The sequence below is a fragment of the Nomascus leucogenys genome, chromosome 1a (assembly GCF_006542625.1).
Source record: "Nomascus leucogenys isolate Asia chromosome 1a, Asia_NLE_v1, whole genome shotgun sequence".
Lineage (NCBI taxonomy): Eukaryota > Metazoa > Chordata > Mammalia > Primates > Hylobatidae > Nomascus > Nomascus leucogenys.
In genome coordinates, this window is record NC_044381.1 from 83848640 (window position 1) to 83869218 (window position 20579).

Below are 20579 nucleotides of genomic sequence, written 5' to 3' on the forward strand. Positions count from 1 at the left end.
AGTACGCCCAACAATGAGTTGTTACCCCAGCATTGAAATAAATTGTTCAGTTGAATTAGGTAAATTGGTTGGCATGCTTTATAAAGAGGAATAATTAACTTTAAACATTAGAACCTTAGCTGGCACAGCAATTCATTAACCATTGGAACTGAGATAAACTGTGAAAACTACCAACTCAGACACCATTTCATGCTCACTGCAAAGTATATGTTCATTGAATGGAATGGAAAACAAAATGCCTGCAGTATGTAAATTTGTACTCTTTTCTTCCTGTGTCCTTCCTACCATGGTACTGTCTCCTTTGACCTTTCATCACAACCAGATCTTATTTAAATATTGTACAATTTGAACTGAAAAAAAAAATGGAGCATCTTCTCCTCCCATGAAACGTTATCTGCTTCTTCCAGGAATTGAAGAAGATGTAAATATTTAAGAATATTAAAACCCCAAGAAAAGATGTTCATTAGCAATAAGATAATATCTCCCAAGTAAAAGTGAGATGCCTTTTACAATTACCTTGATTTCCAAATTGCATCTTCTCTGTGTAGCAGTAGTCTTTGACCATTTGGTTGTATTATTATAAGTTGATGTGGTTATGATTGGTTGAAAGTTGTTTGTAACTAAAATAAAAATAAAATCTGTAAATGAATGATTTAATTAATTAGACTAAATTCGAGACTGCTTTTACAATAATGTGACTCTTACTTCCATTCTGCTCTGTTTCTTGAATGAGAAAAAAGTAGATTTATAACAAGTACTCCTTGAACATCTTTGGGAGTTTGTCATGGATGTAACTTTCATCCACTACATCATGTCCCAAGAAAAATATTTTAAGGATACCTACTCTGTACCATAGAATACTTATAGGAGCAGCCTCAGAATTGTTAGTTTATTATAACCCTTTTTAAAAATGTAAAATGAAATTAATGTGTTTGTCCTTTAATAAGCAGAAGTCAGGAAAATGTAACTGGCTGGCATTAAACTGCCTATTTTTACTTAATTTATCTCCTCACTAAATCTATATTCTGTTCTGATGAAGGATTGTCACATTTATGTCAATCCACAAAGTTGAACATAAAGTGATTATAAAGATAAGACCAAATGGTACATATTGTCATTAATCTACATCATTCCTTCCATTAGCAGTATGTTTTTCAAAGTGTAGTCTTCTGACCAGCATCAAAAGCGTCACCTGGAAACTTGTTAGAAATGTAAATTTTCACCTGGAAACTTGTTAGAAATGTAAATTTTGAGGCACCTAGACATTCTGAATCAATCTCTGGAAGTGGGGCCCAGCAATCTGTATTTTAACAAGGCTTCTAGAAGATTCTGATGCACACTAAAGTTTGAGAAACACTGCTCTAACTACATCTCACCTTGATAACTTAACAAAGTTATTATTAATAGTAGTCATTAGCTGGTATTTCAAAGACAGTCTTTGTTATTTAAGATTATTTAGTCAGCAGAGGGCACTGCAGTAATTGTGAGGAGGAAATTTTATTAAATCTACCTAATCAGGTTACAAGCATATGAGTACTAATATATAAATTTGTCTGCTCTGTTAATAAAATCGTGTCTATAAAAATAAGTGAAAGCACTATACTAAGTGATTTTTCACAGAGTCACTATGCACATAAAGTATTTCTGCACATTTAGATTTATCTATTATATGTTCTTTATGGGTTTTTTTAAGACAGAGTCTCACTCTGTTGCCCAGACTGGAGTGCAATGGCTTGATTTCAGCTCACTGCAGCCTCTGCCTCCCAGGTTCAAGCGATTCTCCTACCTCAGGCTCTTGAGTAGCTGAAACTACAGGTGCATGCCACCACGCCTGGCTAATTTTCGTATTTTTAGTAGAGATAGGGTTTCACCATGTTGGCCAGGCTGGTCTCAAACTCCTGACCTCAAGTGATCCGCGCACCTCGGCTTCCCAAGGTGCTGGAATTACAGGCATGAGCCACCATGCCCAACCATATGTTCTTTACATTTTTAAACATCATTATCTGTTAGCAGTATCTTTTTTAAGGTCATTTTTCCTATGAAGTTAAAATATGAACAATTTCATCAACAAGATACCTGAATTACTGAATCATTGTTTTTGACACTGTTTTTACAACTTAGCAGTCTTTGAAGCGTCTTTCTGACTTTAATGTTATCCTCAAAGTATCAAGAAAACAAAAAGGAAAAGACCACAATTATGTGATTTTTTCACAGAGGTTTGCAACTTTCATATTGGAAAAATATTTAGACGTCAAAGATAAATATTTTGTTTAAAAAGAATAGTTAAATCCAATTAAACCTTTATATTTTAGACCGACTAGTTCCGAAATACTGATACCTGAAGTAAGACTATAAATTTCTACCATCTTTCAAGGAATAAAAGAGTTTGGTAACCAAGTTAATAATGTGTAAGAGGGAAACAGAACTTTAAGCTAATTAAGGAAAAAATAGTTTCAAGCTTTTAATGGCATCTTTTTACCATTGATAATGAACAGTCTGTTGATAATGAATACTTGTGTTATCTATTCATTAACAGATACAGATAACCTTTGTTTGTCTATATTGTATTAGCATATGTGATTAAAAGTGATAAAGCTGCATTCTTCAAACCATTCTTCTGTTCAGATTTTCTAATAAACAGGTATCTTTCTCTTGTTATATTTGTAATTAAGTTTTATTCTCTTATTCTTTGTTTTCTAGTTGCATCTCCCCATTTATGGTTTACAGGTCTTTGTACTCAGCTCTTGCTCTCTTGTCCATCTTCCAGTCCCCATCTTATTCAGCTGCCTGCTCCCTAGTTTAGATCCCTAATTTCAGTATTCTACTTCCTACCTGGCATTTGCCAATGCTCTTGCATCTGGGTTCTTGCTCTCCATTCTCTTTTTCCTAGTCTTTGGTTCTCTACTACTGTTTGCAGGTAGTTTCTGGATTTTTGTATTATTTCTGTTCTCTAACTGATAAGTGCAGAACTGCAAGGATGTAAGAAGAATTGGAAAGTAGAAGCATAGAAAGAGCTAACATGTATTGAATACCTATTCTATGCTAAGTCATTTATCATTTAGTTCTCAGAGCCCTCTTATAAGATGTAGGTATGTTTTATTATTACATCCATTATATTCATAAGTACTCTGGAAACTTAGGTTAAATATTTTCTTCTAATTCACATAGCAAAACTACATAGTAAAGCCAAGTTTCACATCTAGATTGGTTCATTTATTCCTTCACTTCTTTATTCAACAAATATTTGTTGAGCACATACTATATGTTGGGCTCTGAACTAGATGCTGAAATAGATCCAGCTCCTATTGTTATTGACCTTTACTGTGTAGTGTCATTGTCTGACTTCATAGATGATGATCTTTTACTACACCAAACAGCTTAAGAGGAAGAGAAAATTAAAGGAAAATAGAAGGGTTTTAATGTTTTATGTAAAATGTTTGATACAAACGTGAGAAAGACTGTATTTGTGCATGATTTAAGAATACCCTATTGAAAAGATCAGTTTGTATCTAGTATAGAGAGTCTGACATCCACCTACCCCAACTAACTCACCACCATCAGCATCAATGCCTTTCAGTGGCATCACCATGATATATTTTTTCTTTTATGTTCTAAAACATATAAGGTTTGTGTCTCTATGCCCAAATTCTTTAGAAGATCTTCAGAAAGAATTAACTGTCCTGCCTGAATTATGTTTAGAGAAAGATGAAGAACTTTGTAAAGAATACAGTCAGCCCTGCAGAACCCCTAACTACTGTATTTTCAGTTCTCAGTTGTTTGAATCCACAGATGTTGAACCAGCAATATGGAGAGCAACTGTACCTACACTGATCCATCCATCTATATATTTTTGTACCCTGAAAAATATTTTAGATGGCTTACCCAAATACATAAATACAACAGAATTTTTTAAAATATAAATGTAAAGAGTAAGACAGAGAAAAATCAGATGAAACTAAAGTTGTGTTCAGTAAGCCTACTGAAAGGTATCCACATTTGTCTCTGTTCTTAAGGATAACTTGATTCACAAGCATTGTAATTTAAAAACAAACTGGTAACATAGAAGAGTACCCATTCCTGGTTATGTTACTTGAGAGGAAATTTCTCCTGTAGGTCCTCCTAAAGACCACAGTGTAATATGGTGAACAATTCAGATGCTTCCTAATGTAAATAAGAGTTTGAGCCATTGTATTGATTCTGATTTCATACCACAAAAGCAAAGCCCAATAAAACAATTCTATAAAAAGTGAAATGAAGCATTCAAAGTAGATCACTCTCCAGTGGTCTGGCGAAATCTGGTGGTATGTTTCAGAGGATTTAGAAAAATTAATGAACCACATCTCTTTTAGGCAATTCTCACGTATCATTTGTCAGTTGAGTTTTTCATATGCTGGGTAACAGTGAGCTTACACACTCTCTGAGGTTTGTTTTATTCACTACTGTAACATCAATACCTCAGATACTACCTAGTACATAGTAGATGCTTAATAAATATTTGTTATTTAAATGGATAAATGTTGTGCTTTGAAGTATCAATTTTAAGTGAAATACTCCCTTTCAGCTATCTGTTGATATTTCCCTTCATGTCCCTAAATAAAGCGTGCTACTATACTTTGGGATGTATCTTTATGTGAAGCCCCGAATTCATGAAATGTCAACCATGGCTTATATAACTTTTTCAAGCAAGTAATGAAATAAGTATTAATGCTATCCAAGAAGTTCCTTTAATATTGTTATCAGTGACATGCCCTTGCTTGATATTTAGGGCTCTAATTTTAACATCCCTGAGAAGGTGTAAACCTCCATAAAGCAATTTATAACATAGAAGTAGTGTTTCATCTTGGTAATTCTCAAAATCATAACAGATAGATTGGCTTTGGAAAATAAGTAATAAAGATTGGATAATGACATGGATGAAGCTGGAAGCCATCATTCTCAGCAAACTAACACAGGAACAGAAAATCAAACACTGCATGTTCTCACTCATAACTGGGAGTTGAACAATGAGAACACATGGACACAGGGAGGAAAACAACACACACTGGGGCCTGTCGCGGAGGTGAGGGGGAAGGGGAGGAAGAGTATTGGGACAAATACTTAATGCATGCAGAGCTTAAAACCTAGATGACGGGTTGACAGGTGCAGCAAACCACCATTGCACATATACCTATATAACAAACCTACACATTCTGCACATGTATACCGGAGCTTAAAGTAAAATTAAAAAAAAAAAAATTTAAATATGTAAAAAAAGATTGGATAATGCTAGCAAAATCCTTGTTTTTGTTAGTTTTTCTTTGAAATGTCTCCCATTGTTAAATATCCCGTTATGCTAGGATTCGCTGTACCAGTAAATTGCATCAATTCTGGTAATCCTGTATTCTATATAATTGGAAGGGATTAACTAATTTATATGCATTCTTAACTTTATTTATAACATCAATTAGCATCTAATACATACCTGATGCATTTTAACTGCTTTTGTCCAGAGCTACAATCTTATTGAAGAGTAGCATTCTACTTTCAAAGAAATATTGAAATATAAACCTTTCTCTCTATACCTTCATAATTTACTTTTTGTTTGCCTTTCTACTTATTTACTGTAATACTTCATTTTGCAAACTTTATTTTTGTATTGCTTCCAACTATTATAACTTGCTTAATTTTTGGAAACAGAGGACTGGAAATGGATTAAGTCATGTATTTCACCCTCAAGTTTGAGCCTAAAATGTATCTTGACCATTATACAATAAAATATATGCCTATTTTGATTGACCCTTCGAAAATGAAGTTTTCCTGTCTTTAGGAAAATTTAGGAAACTTTAGGAAAATGAAATTTTCCTTTCATTAGCATATTCCAGGTTTAACTATACTTATCTTAAGAATGCTGTATCCTCCGGGCATGGTGGCTCACGCCTGTAATCCCAGTACTTTGGGAGAACGAGGTGGGCAGATCACCCTGAGGTCAGGAGTTCGAGACCAGCTTGGCCAACATGGTGAAACCCCATCTCTACTAAAAGTACAAAATTAGCCAGGCATGGTGGTGCACACCTGTAATCCCAGCTACTCGGGAGGCTGAGGTAGGAGAATCACTTGAACCCGGGAGATGGAGTTTGCAGTAAGCTGAGATCATGCCACTGTACTCCAGGCAAAAAGAGCAAAACTTTGTCCCCACCCCCCCCCCCAAAAAAGTGCCCTATCCTAAAACTCCTAGTATACAGGTAAACCCCTTCACTTCATTTTTTATTTAAAAAAGACAGTTGGGCAAGATGGCCGAATAGGAACAGCTCCGGCCTGCAATGCCCAGCAAGATCAACGCAGTAGGCAGGTGATTTCTGCATTTTCAACTAGGTACCCAGCTCATATCGTTGGGACTGGTTAGACAGTGGGTGCAGCCCATGGAGGGCGAGCTGAAGCAGGGTGGGGCGTTGCCTCACACAGGAAGCACTAGGGATCAGGGAAGTCCCTCCCCTTGCCAAGGGAAGCCATGAGGAACTGTGCATTCTGGCCCAGACTCTATGCTTTTCCCACAGTCTTTGCAAACTGCAGACCAGGAGATTCCCTCAGGTGCCGACACCACCAGGACCCTGGGTTTGAGGCACAAAACTGGGAGGCCATTTGGGCAGACACCAAGCTAGCTGCAAGAGTTTTTTTTCATACCCCAGTGGCGCCTGGAATGCCAGTGAGACAAACTGTTAACTCCCCTGGAAAGGGGGCTGAAGCCAGGGAGCGAATTGGTCTAACTCAGCAGATCCCACCCACACAGAACCCAGCAAGCTAAGATCCACTGGTTTAAAATTCTCACTGCCAGCATAGCAGTCTGAAGTCGACCTGGGACACTCCAGCTTGGTGCGTGGAGGGGCGTCCACCATTACTGAGGCTTGAGTGGGCAGTTTTCCCCTCACAGTGTAAACAAAGCAGCTGGAAGTTCAGACTGGACAGAGCCCACCACAGCGTAGCAAAGCCGCTGTAGCCAGACTGCCTCTCTAGATTCCTTCTTTCTGGGCAGGACATCTCTGAAAGACAGGAGCCCCAGGCAGGGGCTTATAGATAAAACTCCCATCTCCCTGGGACAGAGCACCTGTGGGAAGGGACGGATGTGGGCGCAGCTTCAACGGACTTAAACTTAGTTCTTTCCTGCCAGCTCCTAAGAGAGCAGCAGATCTCCCAGCACAGGGCTTGAGCTCTGCTAAGGGACAGACTGCCTCCTCAAGTGGGTCCCTGACCCCCATGCCTCCTGACTAGAAGAGACCTCCCAGCAGGGGCTGACAGACATGTCATACAGGAGAGCTCTGGCTGGCATCAGGTGAATGCCGCTCTGGGACAAAGCTTCCAGGGGAAGGAACGGGCAGCAATCTTTGCTGTTCTGCAGCCTTTGCTGGTGATACCCAGGCAAACAGAGTCTAGAGTGAACCTCCAGCAAACTCTAGCAGACCTGCAGCAGAGGGGCCTGACTGTTAGAAGGAAAACTAACGAACAGAGAGGAATAGCATCAACATCAACAAAAAGGACTTCCACACAGAAACCCCATCCAAAGATCACCAACATCAAAGAGCAAAGGTAGATAAATCCACAAAGATGACAAAAAAAACAGCGCAAAAAGGCTGAAAATTCCAAAAACCAGAACACATCTTCTCTTCCAAAGGATCACAACTCCTCGCCGGCAACGGATCAAAACTGGAGGGAGAATGAGTTTGACAAATTGACAGAAGTAGGCTTCAGAAGGTGGGTAATAAAAAACTCCTCCGAGCTAAAGGAGCATGTTCTAACCCAATGAAAGGAAGCTAAGAACCTTGAAAACAGGTTAGAGGAATTGGTAACTAGAATAACCAGTTTAGAGAAGAACATAAATGTCCTGATGTAGCTGAGAAACACAACATGAAAACTTCATGAAGCATACACAAGTATCAATAGCCGAATCGATCAAGCCGAAGAAAGAATTTCAGAGATTGAAGATCAAATTAATGAAATAAAGCATGAAGACAAGATTAAAGAAAAAAGAATGAAAAGGAACGAACAGAGCCTCCAAGAAATATGGGGCTGTGTGAAAAGACGAAACCTACTTCTGATTGGTGTACTTGAAAGTGACAGGGAGAATGGAACTAAGTTGGAAAACACTCTTCAGGATATTATCCAAGAGAACTTCCCCAACCTAGCAAGACAGGCCAGCATTCAAATTCAGGAAATACAAAGAACACCACAAAGATACTCTTTGAGGAAAGCAACCCCAAGACACACAATCTTCAGATTCACCAAGGTTGGAATGAAGGAAAAAATGGTAAGGGCAGCCAGAGAGAAAGGTCAGGTTACCCACAAGGAAGCCCATCAAACTAATGGCAGATCTCTCAGCAGAAACCCAACAAGCCAGAAGAGAGTGGGGGGCCAATATTCAACATTCTTAAAGAATTTTCATCTCAGAACTTCATATCTGGCCAAACTAAGCTTCATAAGCAAAGGAGAAATAAAATCCTTTACAGACAAGCAAATGCTGAGACAATTTGTCACCACCAGGCCTGCCTTACAAGAGCTCCTGAAGGAAGCACTAAATATGAGAAGGAACAACTGGTACTAGCCACTGCAAAAACATACCTAATTGTAAAGACCATCGACACTGTGAAGAAACTGCATCAACTAAGGGGCAAAATAACCAGCTAGCATCATGATGACAGGATCAAATTCACACATAACAATGTTAACCTTAAATGTAAATGGGCTAAATGCCCCCAATTAAAAGACAGACTGGCAAATTGGATAAAGAGTCAAGACCCATGGGTGTGTTGTATTCAGGAGACCAATCTCATGTGCAAAGACACACATAGGCTCAAAATAAAGGGATGAAGGAATATTTAGCAAGCAAATGGAAAGCAAAAAAAAGCAGGGGTTGCAATCCTAGTCTCTGATAAAACAGACTTTAAACCAACAAAGATCAAAAAAGACAAAGAAGGGCATTACATAATGGTAAAGGGATCAACACAACAAGAAGAGCTAACCTAAATATATATGCACCCAATACAGGAGCACCCAGATACATAAATCAAGTTCTTAGAGACATACAAAGAGACTTGACTCCCACATAATAATAGTGGGAGACTTTAACACCCCACTGTCAGTATTAGACAGATCAACGAGACGGAAAATTAACAAGGATATTTAGGACTTAAACTCAGCTCTGGACCAAGCAGACCTAATAGACATCTACAGAACTCTCCACCCCAAATCAACAGAATATACATTCTTCTGAGCACCACATCACATGTATTCTAAAATTGCGAACATAATTGGGAGTAAAACATTCCTCAGCAAATGCAAAAGAACTGAAATCATACTAGTCTCTCAGACCACAGTGCAATCAAATTAGAACTCAGGATTAAGAAAATCACCCAAAACCACACAATTATATGGAAAGTGAAAAACCTGCTCCTGAATGACTACCGGGTAAATAAAATTAAGGCAGAAATAAATAAGTTCTTTGAAACCAATGAGAACAAAGACACAATAAACCAGAATCTCTGGGACACAGCTAAAGCACTATTTACAGGGAAATTCATAGCACTAAATGCCCACAGGGGAAAGTGGGAAAGATCTAAAATCAACACCCTAATATCACAATTAAAAGAACTGGAGAAGCAAGAGCAAACAAATTCAAAAGCTAGCAGAAGATGAGAAATAACTAAAATCAGAGTAAAACTGAAGGAGATAGAGACACAAAAAACCTTCAAAAAATCAATGAATCCAAGAGCTGGTTTTTTGAAAAGATTAACAAAAGAGATAGAACACTAGCCAGACTAATAAGGAAGAAAAGAGTGAAGAATTAAATAGACACAATACAAAATGATAAATGGGATATCACACTGATCCCACCAAAATACAAACTACCATCAGTGAATACTATAAATACCTCTATGCAAACAAACTGGAAAATCTAGAAGAAATTGTTAACTTCCTGGACACATACACCCTCCCCAGACTAAACCAGGAAGAAGTCAAATCCCTGACTAGACCAATAACAAGTTCTGAAATTGAGGCAGTAATTAATAGCATACCAACCAAAAAAAGCCCAGAACCAGACAGATTCACAGCTGAATTCTACCAGAAGTACAAAGAGGAGCTGGTACCATTCCTTCTGAAACTATTCCAAACAAAAGAAAAAGAGGGAATCCTCCTTAACTTACTCTACGAGGCCAGCATCATCCCGATACCGAAACCTGAGAGAGACACAACAAAAAAATAAAATTTCAGGCCAATATCCCCGATGAACATTGATGCATAAATCCTCAATAAAATACTGGCAAACCAAATCCAGCAGTGCACATCAAAAAGCTTAGCCACCACAATCAAGTCAGCTTCATCCCTGGGATGCAAGGCTGGTTCACATACGCAAATCAGTAAACATAATCCATCACATAAACTGAACCAATGACAAAAAACACATCATTATCTCAATAGATACAGAAAAGTCCTCCGATAAAATTCAGCAGCCTTCATGCTGAAAACTCTCAATAAACTAGGTATTGATAGAATGTATCTCAAAATAATAAGAGCTATTTATGACAAGCCCACAGCCAATATCATACTGAATGGGCAAAAGCTGGAAGCATTCTCTTTGAAAACTGACACTAGACAAGGATGCCCTCTCTCACCATTCCTATTGAACATAGTATTGGAAGTTCCAGCCAGAGCAATCAGGCAAGAGAAAGAAATAAAGAAGAGAGGAGGTCAAATTGTCTCTGTTTGCAGATGACATGATTGCATATTTTGAAAACCCCATTGTCTCAGCCCAAAATCTCCTTAAGCTGGTAAGAAACTTCAGCAAAGTCTCAGGATACAAAATCAATGCACAAAAATCACAAGAATTCTTATACAACAATAATAGACCTACAGAGAGCCAAATCATGAGTGAACTCCCATTCACAATTGCTACAAAGAGAATAAAATGCCTAGAATGCAACTAACAAGGGATGTGAAGGACCTCTTCAAGGAGAACTACAAACCACTGCTCAATGAAATAAAAGAGGATACAAATGGAAAAACATTCCATGCTCATGGATAGGAAGAATCAATATTGTGAAAATGGCCATACTGCCCAAAGAAATTTATAGATTCAATGCTATCCCCATCAAGCTACCACTGACTTTCTTCACAGAATTAGAAAAAAAACTAATTTAATATGGAACCAAAAAGAGCCCATATAGCCAAGACAATCCTAAGCAAAAAGAACAAAGCTGGAGGCATCACACTGTCTTGACTTCAAACTATACTACAAGCCTGCAGTAACCAAAACAGCATGGTACTAGTACCAAAACAGACATATAGACCAATGGAACAGAACAGAGGCCTCAGAAATAATGCCACACATCTACAACCATTTTATCTTTGATAAACCTGATAAAAACAAGCAATGGAGAAAGAATTTTCTATTTAATAAATGGTGTTGGGAAAACTGGCTAGCCATATGCAGAAAACTGAAACTGGATTCTTTCCTTACACCTTTAACAAAAATTAACTCAAGATGAATTAAAGACTTACATGTAAGACCTAAAACCATAAAAACCCTAGAAGAAAACAGGCAATACCATTGAAACATGGGCAAAGACTTCATGACTAAAACACAAAAAGCAATTGCAACAAAAGCCAAAATTGACCAACGGGATCTAATTAAACTAAAGAGCTTCTGCACAGCAAAAGAAACGATTATCAGAGTGAACAGACAACCTACAGAATGGGAGAAAATTTTTGCAATGTCTCTATCTGACAAAGGGCTAATATCCAGAATCTACAAAGAACTTAAACAAATTTACAAGAAAAAACAACACCATCAAAAAGTGGGCAAAGGATATGAACAGACACTTCTGAAAACGAAGACAGTTATGCAGCCAACAAACATATGTAAAAAAGCTAAGGGTCACTGGTCATTAGAAAAATGCAAGTCAAAAACCACAATGAGATACCATCTCATGCCGATTAGAATGGCGATCATTAAAATGTCAGGAAACAATAGATGCTGGAGAGGATGTGGAAAAATAGGAATGCTTTTATACTGTTGGTGGGAGTGTAAATTAATTCAACCATTGTGGAAGAGAGTGTGGCGATTCCCCAAGGATCTAGACCCAGAAATACCATTTGACCCATTACTGGGTATATACCCAAAATATTATATATCATCCTATTCTAAAGACACATGCACACATATGTTTATTGCAGCAATATTCACAATAGCGAAGACTTGGAACCAACCCAAATGTCCATCAGTTATAGACCAGATAAAGAAAATTTGGCACATATACACCATGGAATGCTATGCAGCCATAAAAAAGGATGAGTTTATGTCCTTAGCAGGGACATGGATGAAGCTGGAAACCATGATTCTCAGCAAACTAACACAGGAACAGAAAACCAAACACCACATATTCTCACTCATAAGTGGGATTTGAACAATGAGAACATACGGACACACGGAGGGGAATATCACACACCAGGGCCTGTCAGGGGATGGAGGGTTAGGGGAGAGATAGCATTAGGAGAAATACCTAATATAGACGGGTTGATGGGTGCAGCAAACCACCATGCCATGTGTATACCTATATAACAAACCTGCACGTTCTGCACATGTACCCCAGAATTTAAAGTATAATTTAAAAAGTGGAGAAATCTGAAAAAAAAAAAGACAATTTATACTAAGGATTAGGAAGATGGTAAATGTTTTCCTCTAGCCAGTACATGGGGAAACTTGACATGATGACTTCTTGAGATCCTTTTAATTGTATTATAAAAGCATAGAGCTAGGAGAGATATGGATTATCTCAGGTTTTCAGAGACTAATTTCAAGAGTAATAGACAAAGGAAAATACCCAGATTACTTACCTGGTGAAAAATCCACTAAGTTGTTATAGCAATCTGAGGCCTCATTTTTAGAATTTAAGTTATTAGTGAGATGAGATTTCTTTCAAATACTTCTGAGCTATAAGCAATATGAAAGGACTGCTAATATAAAAATTTTCTTTATTTTCTTGGTCCTCAGTTTTTATTCAGTGGTCCTTGTGAATTGAGTCTGGATGCCTCCAAAAGATAAATGTTTCAGAAACTAAAAGTATGGTTATTGAAAGCCTGGTTTATAATCATTTTTAAGTGAGTTTTACTAGTCTGACTTCATTCTTTTTTGGCTTATTTCACTCAGTCTGCTATTTAATCTTTAATTACAGGCCACAAAAGAAGTAATAGAACGGGAAGCACCAGGGATGGCCCTGGCAATGCTGATGGGATCACTTAATGTTACACCTCTGGGCATGCTCTCTAGGTAAGAAAGTCACCAACATGTTGCAAAGAAAGTTAATTCCATACCACTAATCAATACACTATATTGATAAACCTAAGAAACTCTAGTCTTAACACTTAAGTTTGCCCCTTTTTTTTCCGGAGTTAAGAGCTTTAGTATTCTGTCAGCCACAATTTTCCCACTTCACTTCTTTCTGTTGTTGTTGTGTTTTTTTTTTTTTTTTGCTTGTTAAATTAAACTTTCAGAGACTGTCATATTACTACTGATAAAAGTTATCAATTCCAAACCCAGAGAATCCAGTTTACTACTATGTAAAGTTACTGTTTTCTGTGATTGTTTATAATCATCAGTTGATATCTATTAATTGTAAATAAATACTAATTTAATAAAACTAAATTGCCAAGTTTATTAAAATAACTTGTTCTCACAAGTTAGGAGCTTATATTCCAATTTATAAATAGGCATGTTGATGTGTTGTGAAAAAAAAAAAGCTTAATTCATATTGTTAATCTTTTAATTCTTGGCAACTGGGTATTTTTAAATTATTATATTACATTAATGATATACTATTATTATATGAAATTAGTCTACCTAAAACTATGCCTTCATTGACATAGATGTCTATATCCATCCTCGATTTAATGGTAATTATTTGCTACTATTTTAGCAACTCTTAGATTTGGATCCCCTAAATGAGGACAATTACATCACTTAAGTTAAAGATAGAAGTGGCAACTTAGTCAGAATCTGTTGAAGGATTTAATGAACGTTAATTAATAGTTGATCTCAGAGCAACCTAAAAATAAATAGCAGCTGTATAGTTTGAGGGTTTCATAATTTATAGCCATTTATGTATCCTGTGTGTAGTATGAATGCAAAATTAAATGTGTCCATTGACTAGTATGGAATATGAGTTGTAATGTTCTTTCTGTTACATAGACAAAGTTTATATCCCATCAGTGGCAGCCACTTGAAGCACAGATACAGGAGATTATGAATGGGTCATTAGTTACTATGTTCCCTTTGCTGTCACATGTACTATAATATTTAATTTTAGTAAAAGCAAATAAAGAATTAAAGTACCACGATAGAGACTAAAGCTAAAGTTCATGCTGGCCTTTAAGGAACTCCAGTTGATTCTTTCATAGTGTTCTTTTTTTAAACCATTACTTATATTCCCTACACCAATGAGGTCGGGGATCCTGTTTTTCCTATGGAATTAAGTAGTAGTTTTCAAACATAAAAGAACTCTTTCTTGTATACAAGCAATAACATCAGGAAAGAATTAAACTTCATTCTCTTGCTAATTCTTTTGTAATAAAATTTTAATTTGGTAAACATAATAATATGCTTATTTGCCAAGTCCCATATTAAGCAATAGGGATTCTAAGGTTAGAAAGAAAAATAAGAAATGGTCCTCCCCTTAAGGATCCCACAGTTTAAATGGAGAAATTATTCTTTGCAACTGTTAAGATAATTCTTCAAATTGAATATAGCTTTCTTGATCCAGTATAGAAATATCACTTTTTGTTATATTGAAAGGTTTTTCTGAATTAATTTTTTTCTCCCTTTTGTATCCTCATAATTACCGAACACTGGACTGCTGAGTGAGTGGAAAATTAATTAGCAGGAGCTGATTCTAATTACTTTGGAATAAGTCGTTCATCTTTATCCTGAAGGCTTTGAAAATTAATGCAGATAAGCAGCATGGGAGCACCTTCTGGCTTTTCTGTCTGTGCATTGCTGATTTAACTGAGAATATATTTATAAACTTTGGAACAGACATAGTAGTTTACATTAGTTACAGAAAAGGGGATATTTCCCTGATTGTTCATTTTTTGTGCTTCTCAAAGCCTTTTTAAAAATTATTATTTTTATAACAGCCATGATTAGATTGGTACTTCCTTTCTACAGCCTTTCTATTTTGTATGCACTTTTGGCTTTGTACATGCTTCTGCTATGGAACATGTCATAGTATATTGTAATTAATTATTTGCTTGTCTGTATTACCTAGTTAGCAGAAACTTCTTAAAGACAGGAGCTTTATCTTATTCTTTTTTACATCCTCAGCCCCTAAAACAAATTCTGACACATAGTAAGTACTCGAAAAATGTTTATTGTTGTGGTTACTGTGGATAAAGCAGTGTTTTACCGTAGTTCTATAGCATGTTTTTTTCAGGTAAATTAATGCATCAAGTTGGTGCTGTACCTTCCTATTTTTATGTTTAGAGAGCAGCATTAAATATAAATAAATGTTTAAATCATTACATCTGTTTGAAATGGTTTCCTACTATTTGGACAACTTAATATCCTCCAAATTTTTTATATAAATAAGTTGGGAGATACTATGAAGTAATGGCTAAGAACATCATCTCTGAAGACAGATTGCTTGTGTTCTATGTTAATGCCTTTTTTGTTTTCGTTTTCTCATCTATATAATAAAGGTGTTAATAGTACCAAATTTCTTGGATAAAGTGAATTAATCTATGTAAAGCACTTAGAAAACTGACTCATAGTGACTCTTAAGTGATGACCATGGTTGTTTATTGTTAAGAGTTTTTGTTTTTAGAGTAGGTCTGCTGGTGAAACCTTTTTCTTAGCTTTTCTTCGTTAGGAAATATCTTTATTTCCATATTACTCCTGAAGGATATTTTCACTAGATACAGAAATCTGGGTTGACTGTTCTTTTCTTTCAGCATTAAAAAAAAAAAAGTAAAATAAAATATGATTCCATTCTCTTTTGCTCCATGGTTCCTGAAAAGAAATGAGCAATCAGTTCAAATTGCTGTTTCCTTATGTGTAATGGCAAATTTCTCTGGCTGCTTTGAAGATATTTTTTCTTCAGCTTTAGTTTCAGCAATTTGATTATGGTGTATCTGGGTGTAGTTTTCTTTTAGATTATCCTTCTGGGTTCAGTGAACTTTATGATTCTGTAAATTTATGTCTTTAACCAAATTTGGGAAATTTACTTTTTTTTGCTGCTCCTATGACATGAATTTTAGATTTTTTGGTAATGTCTCACAAATCCCTGAGGCTCTGTTAATTTTTAAAATCTTTTTTACTCTGTATTAATTTTAGGTTATTTCTATGATCTATCTTCAAATTAGCTGACTTTTCCCCTCTTTCATCTTCATTCTGCCTTTGAGCATATCTAATAGTTTTTATTTCAGATATATTTTCAGTTCTAAATTCTCCATTTGGTTTTTTTGTTAATGGCTTCCATTTCTCTGCTAAGAACTTGTATTTTTACATTTATTTCAAAAGTATTGCCCTTTATTCATGGAGAATAGTTATAATAACTGCTTAAAATTATTCTTCGGACAATTTCCATATCTGGCTTACCTTGGGGTTGACATCGGTTGATTTCTTTTCCAATGAGAACTGGTCAAATTTTCCTTGTTCTATGTTGAGAAATTTTGGATTGTATCCTGGACATTTTGAACACTACATTGTAAGTCAATTATTAACTCCTGTTAAAATCCTCTGGGGAATTTTAATTAGTTTTAGCAATTGATCTGATTGGGTTCAGATTGTAAATTCTGTCTCACTTTCTGTGGGTAGTGGCTCAGCCTTTGCTATATTGTTAGTGTCTGTCTAGTATATGAATGATTTAGGAGTTAGTTTGAGACTTGGGCAGTAGTATATACTAGGTTTATGTTTTAAAAGCTTTTCTTATACCTCTTTTATACTGTCCCACGTATTCACAGCTCAGGGGTGACCCTGGAACTTGGGTCAGTTCACATCCAAAATTTGAGAATCCACCCTCTTTTCAAGAACTTTCCCCCCACTCTCCAGCTTCCAGGGGACCCCATTCCCAGTTACTCTGGCCAGAAGAGGTTTCTTACAGAGTATTAACTCCCTTTGCAATTATGTAGTTGTACACAACTGACCTTTGGGACAAAGAGCAAAAGAAAAGAAAAAAGAGAAAGAGATTCCTCTTACCTCAGTTCTTTAGACAATATCGGCTCCTTTTTTTTGTTTCCATTAGCCAAAGAGATAGGTAGGTCTTCTCTCTGAGCTTCGGGTGCTAACACTGTCATTATGTTATTGCAGCTCCACAATTAGGCCTAGCCCCATTAAGAGCTATTATTCAAGCTCTGACTTCAGTCCCAAATCTGCCTGCTATTATTTACATTCAACGTCATCAGGTAATCACTGTGTACTCTGTAAACAATCAGTAGGAGAGAGAAGCTATGGTTACTTTCTCCATCTTGGCTGACACCAAAGAACAAGTGTTATAACTTTAATATCATATCCCTGACTTCATATTTACTAGCGTTTACTAGCAGTGTTACCTTGGTACTTTACAAGGTTTAGCACATCTTGTTCCAGTGGTTAACTAAACTGCCCACAAAATAGTAGCATTTAACCTCCCTAAATTTATAATTTATTCCCTACTTGTTTTTTTTAAAAGATCAAATACTCCTTTTTCCCCCTAAATTTCATTAAAAATAACAGACCAACCACTGTGGTTATACACTGAAGGATGATTTGTCATGGATTTTGTTCTGAGTTTTGTCATTAATTTGATTTATGATCTCTACTTAGTTTTATAGGGATGTTACATAGCTCATAGAAATGTTATGAGGTCCCTTAAAGATTTACTCACACGTGTGTGTGTGTGTGTGTGTGTGTGTGTGTATATATATATATATATAAAATGAGAAATATCTAATTCATAAAAAAATTGATTGCCAGTTTTCCATTTTAATATAAAGAGATTTACCATTGTAATCTTCAGTGACTCATCTTTCAATTCTTTAACTGTAATAAACACATGCACTGCTTTTAGGGAGGAGATAATATTTTCCATTTGCTGCCAAAAATGGTTTTATAACTAATATTGGTTAAAAGAAAAACTTCAGGAAATAACAACACAAAACTTATTTTTTATGGAAATGAATCAAATTATTCTTAGTATTTTTTAGATAGTATTAAAGTAACATGGGTCATTTAAAGTAACATTACTATCATCTTGAAGAGTTTCTATTTTTTTAACCCACACCGAATATACTTAGCTTATGAAAGTCTATAGGGGAGCATAAGATGGCAGAGTAGTATATATCAGGAATCTGTTTCTCCACCTGGACAACCATTGAACTGGCAGGATCTCTCTGATATAACTATTTTGGAACTTTGTAGTCTATTCAAAGGCTTACAGCTTACTGGAAAAGACTTGACTAGTAGATTTTGTTTAATTTGGGTCAATTTTAACCTAGTGTGCTACTAGCCAACCATTCTCCAGTGCTCCAGCTAGCAGATACTAGGGTTTATAGGACAGCTTGTAGAAGACAGAATGGGTAATTAAGGACCTTATCTTCCAAATGTTGGGGATCCAGGTTCTATTGTGGATTACTGCTTTAGGTTGTAGAATTGCAGAGGCAAAGACAGGCTGCCATTGTTGCAACCCACACTGGCTGAAGTATCTTCAAGGGATTTATAAGGACAGTACCTACGTTTTCCCCTACAGTTTTCTTCTTCTCTTTTGGGACCCAGAAATTATAGGATTAGAAAATTCAAAAGCAGCTACATATATGGGGGAATTTAGAAAGTCACTATGCATGCCCAGAGGAAAAGGCAGGCTGAGAAAAAGAGAAAGGCCTTAAGTTTATACCTCAGGCTTATCTCTTACACAGAACACCTTATAATAATTAAAAAAAAAAAAAAAAAAAAAAAAAGCAAACCCTAGGGAAGGGAGAGAAGCTGATTTCCAGAATTACCATATTATAAGATTCAAATATTCAGAGTTCAACAAAAATAAAATGATGAAGCAAAGAAAAAGTATGATCCATTCAAATGAAAACAATAAATTGACAAAAATCCATGAGGAAGATGAAATGGAGAACTTACTAGACAAAGGCTTTAAAACAACTATCTTAAAGATTCTCAAAGAACTAAAGGAAGATATTGACAATGCCAAGATAATGATGTGTGAGCAAAAGTAAATATCAATAAATATATAAAAAACATGAAAAAGAATCAATCAGGCAGCTAAAATGACTTCTCAGTTTAATATCATCTTTTAAGGCCATGATGGGACTGTCTATAATCAGGCTTCTCTCCACTGTATGCAGGAGGAAGTGGCCGCTATTAACAGCCCTCCCTTTGTGTAGCATTAGACAGCAACAGGCCACCCTGAGATTATTTACAGAGAACAGCTATAAAAACACTTGCAAATATATTCAGTCCAGACTAGAAAATACTTTTTCCCCATGAGTGTGAAGATTCATATTGTACGCTAGTAAATCTCTCTGCATGTGTTCATCATGACAATGTACTCAGGAGTTCTAAGTCATGATGAGCATCCTGCAGCAGTTCCAGTGAATCATGGATGAAAAACATGTATCCTTTAAAAAAAAAAAAGAAGAAAAAAAAGAATAATGAAGAAATGAGTTGACAAGTACAATCGCTGAAAAAAAAAATTATTAGAGGGATTCAAAAGCAGTTTTCAGCAGGCGGAAAAAAGAATCAGAAACTTAAAGGCAAAACACTTGAAATTAACAAATCTGAGGAACAGAAACAAAAAAGATGGAAGAAAACTGAACAGAGCCTAAGGGACCTATGGAACAACATTAAGCAGACCAGCATACACATTATGGGGATTCAAGATGGACGAGTGAGGGAGAAAGGGGCTTACCAGAGCAAAGACTCATGAACACTAATAAGCGTGGGAAACTGTCAGGTAGGCAAACCTAAACTGTAATTGACAAATTGCTAGAGGTTCAGTGCAGACAACTATGAGAGTTAAAAACTTCAGGGAAACTCAGTCGCTACACTTTTGTGAAAACTGAATGGAACCTAAGGGACCTATGGAACAAGTCCTTCAGAACAACCAGGTTCTCACAGTAAATATTAGAGGAAAATTCCCTCATGTTTCAGCAAGGGAGAGGAAAGGGAACTATTGTGAAATACACCAGGGTACTCTGTTCTTCTTAATGAGCCCTAACCCCAGGAGAAAATACTTAACCTAAGCCTACCCTGCTGGAGTATAATCAAATACTAACTTACCTAGGGTAAGGGAAATACCCAACTTCAGCTCACTCTAGCCATCTTCTCCCATGTAACAGGTGAGGAAAAATTGAGAAAAACTCATGAAGTTCACTAAAAGGCTCACTAAAAGACTGAGACCTGGCCAGGCATGGGGGCTCACACCTGTAATCCCAGTGCTTTGGGAGGCCAAGGCAGGTGGATCATGAAGTCAGGAGATTGAGACCATCCTGACTAACACAGTGAAACTTCATTTCTACTAAAAATACAAAAAAATTAGCTGGGCATGGTGCCATGTGCCTATAGTCCCAGCTGAGGC

The 20579-nt window shown here is 36.4% G+C and overlaps 1 protein-coding gene across 16 annotated transcripts in view; it reads left to right on the top strand.

Annotated features, from left to right (window-relative positions):
• Nucleotides 1–20579, top strand: part of GPHN (gephyrin) — a 700118-nt gene that overhangs the window by 383637 nt on the left and 295902 nt on the right. For all 16 annotated transcript variants that reach the window (XM_003263586.4, XM_004087163.3, XM_030812325.1 and 13 more), the window contains one exon: nt 13200–13294. In XM_003263586.4, the coding sequence (XP_003263634.1) occupies nt 13200–13294 (95 nt within the window). The remainder of the gene's footprint in view (nt 1–13199; nt 13295–20579) is intronic.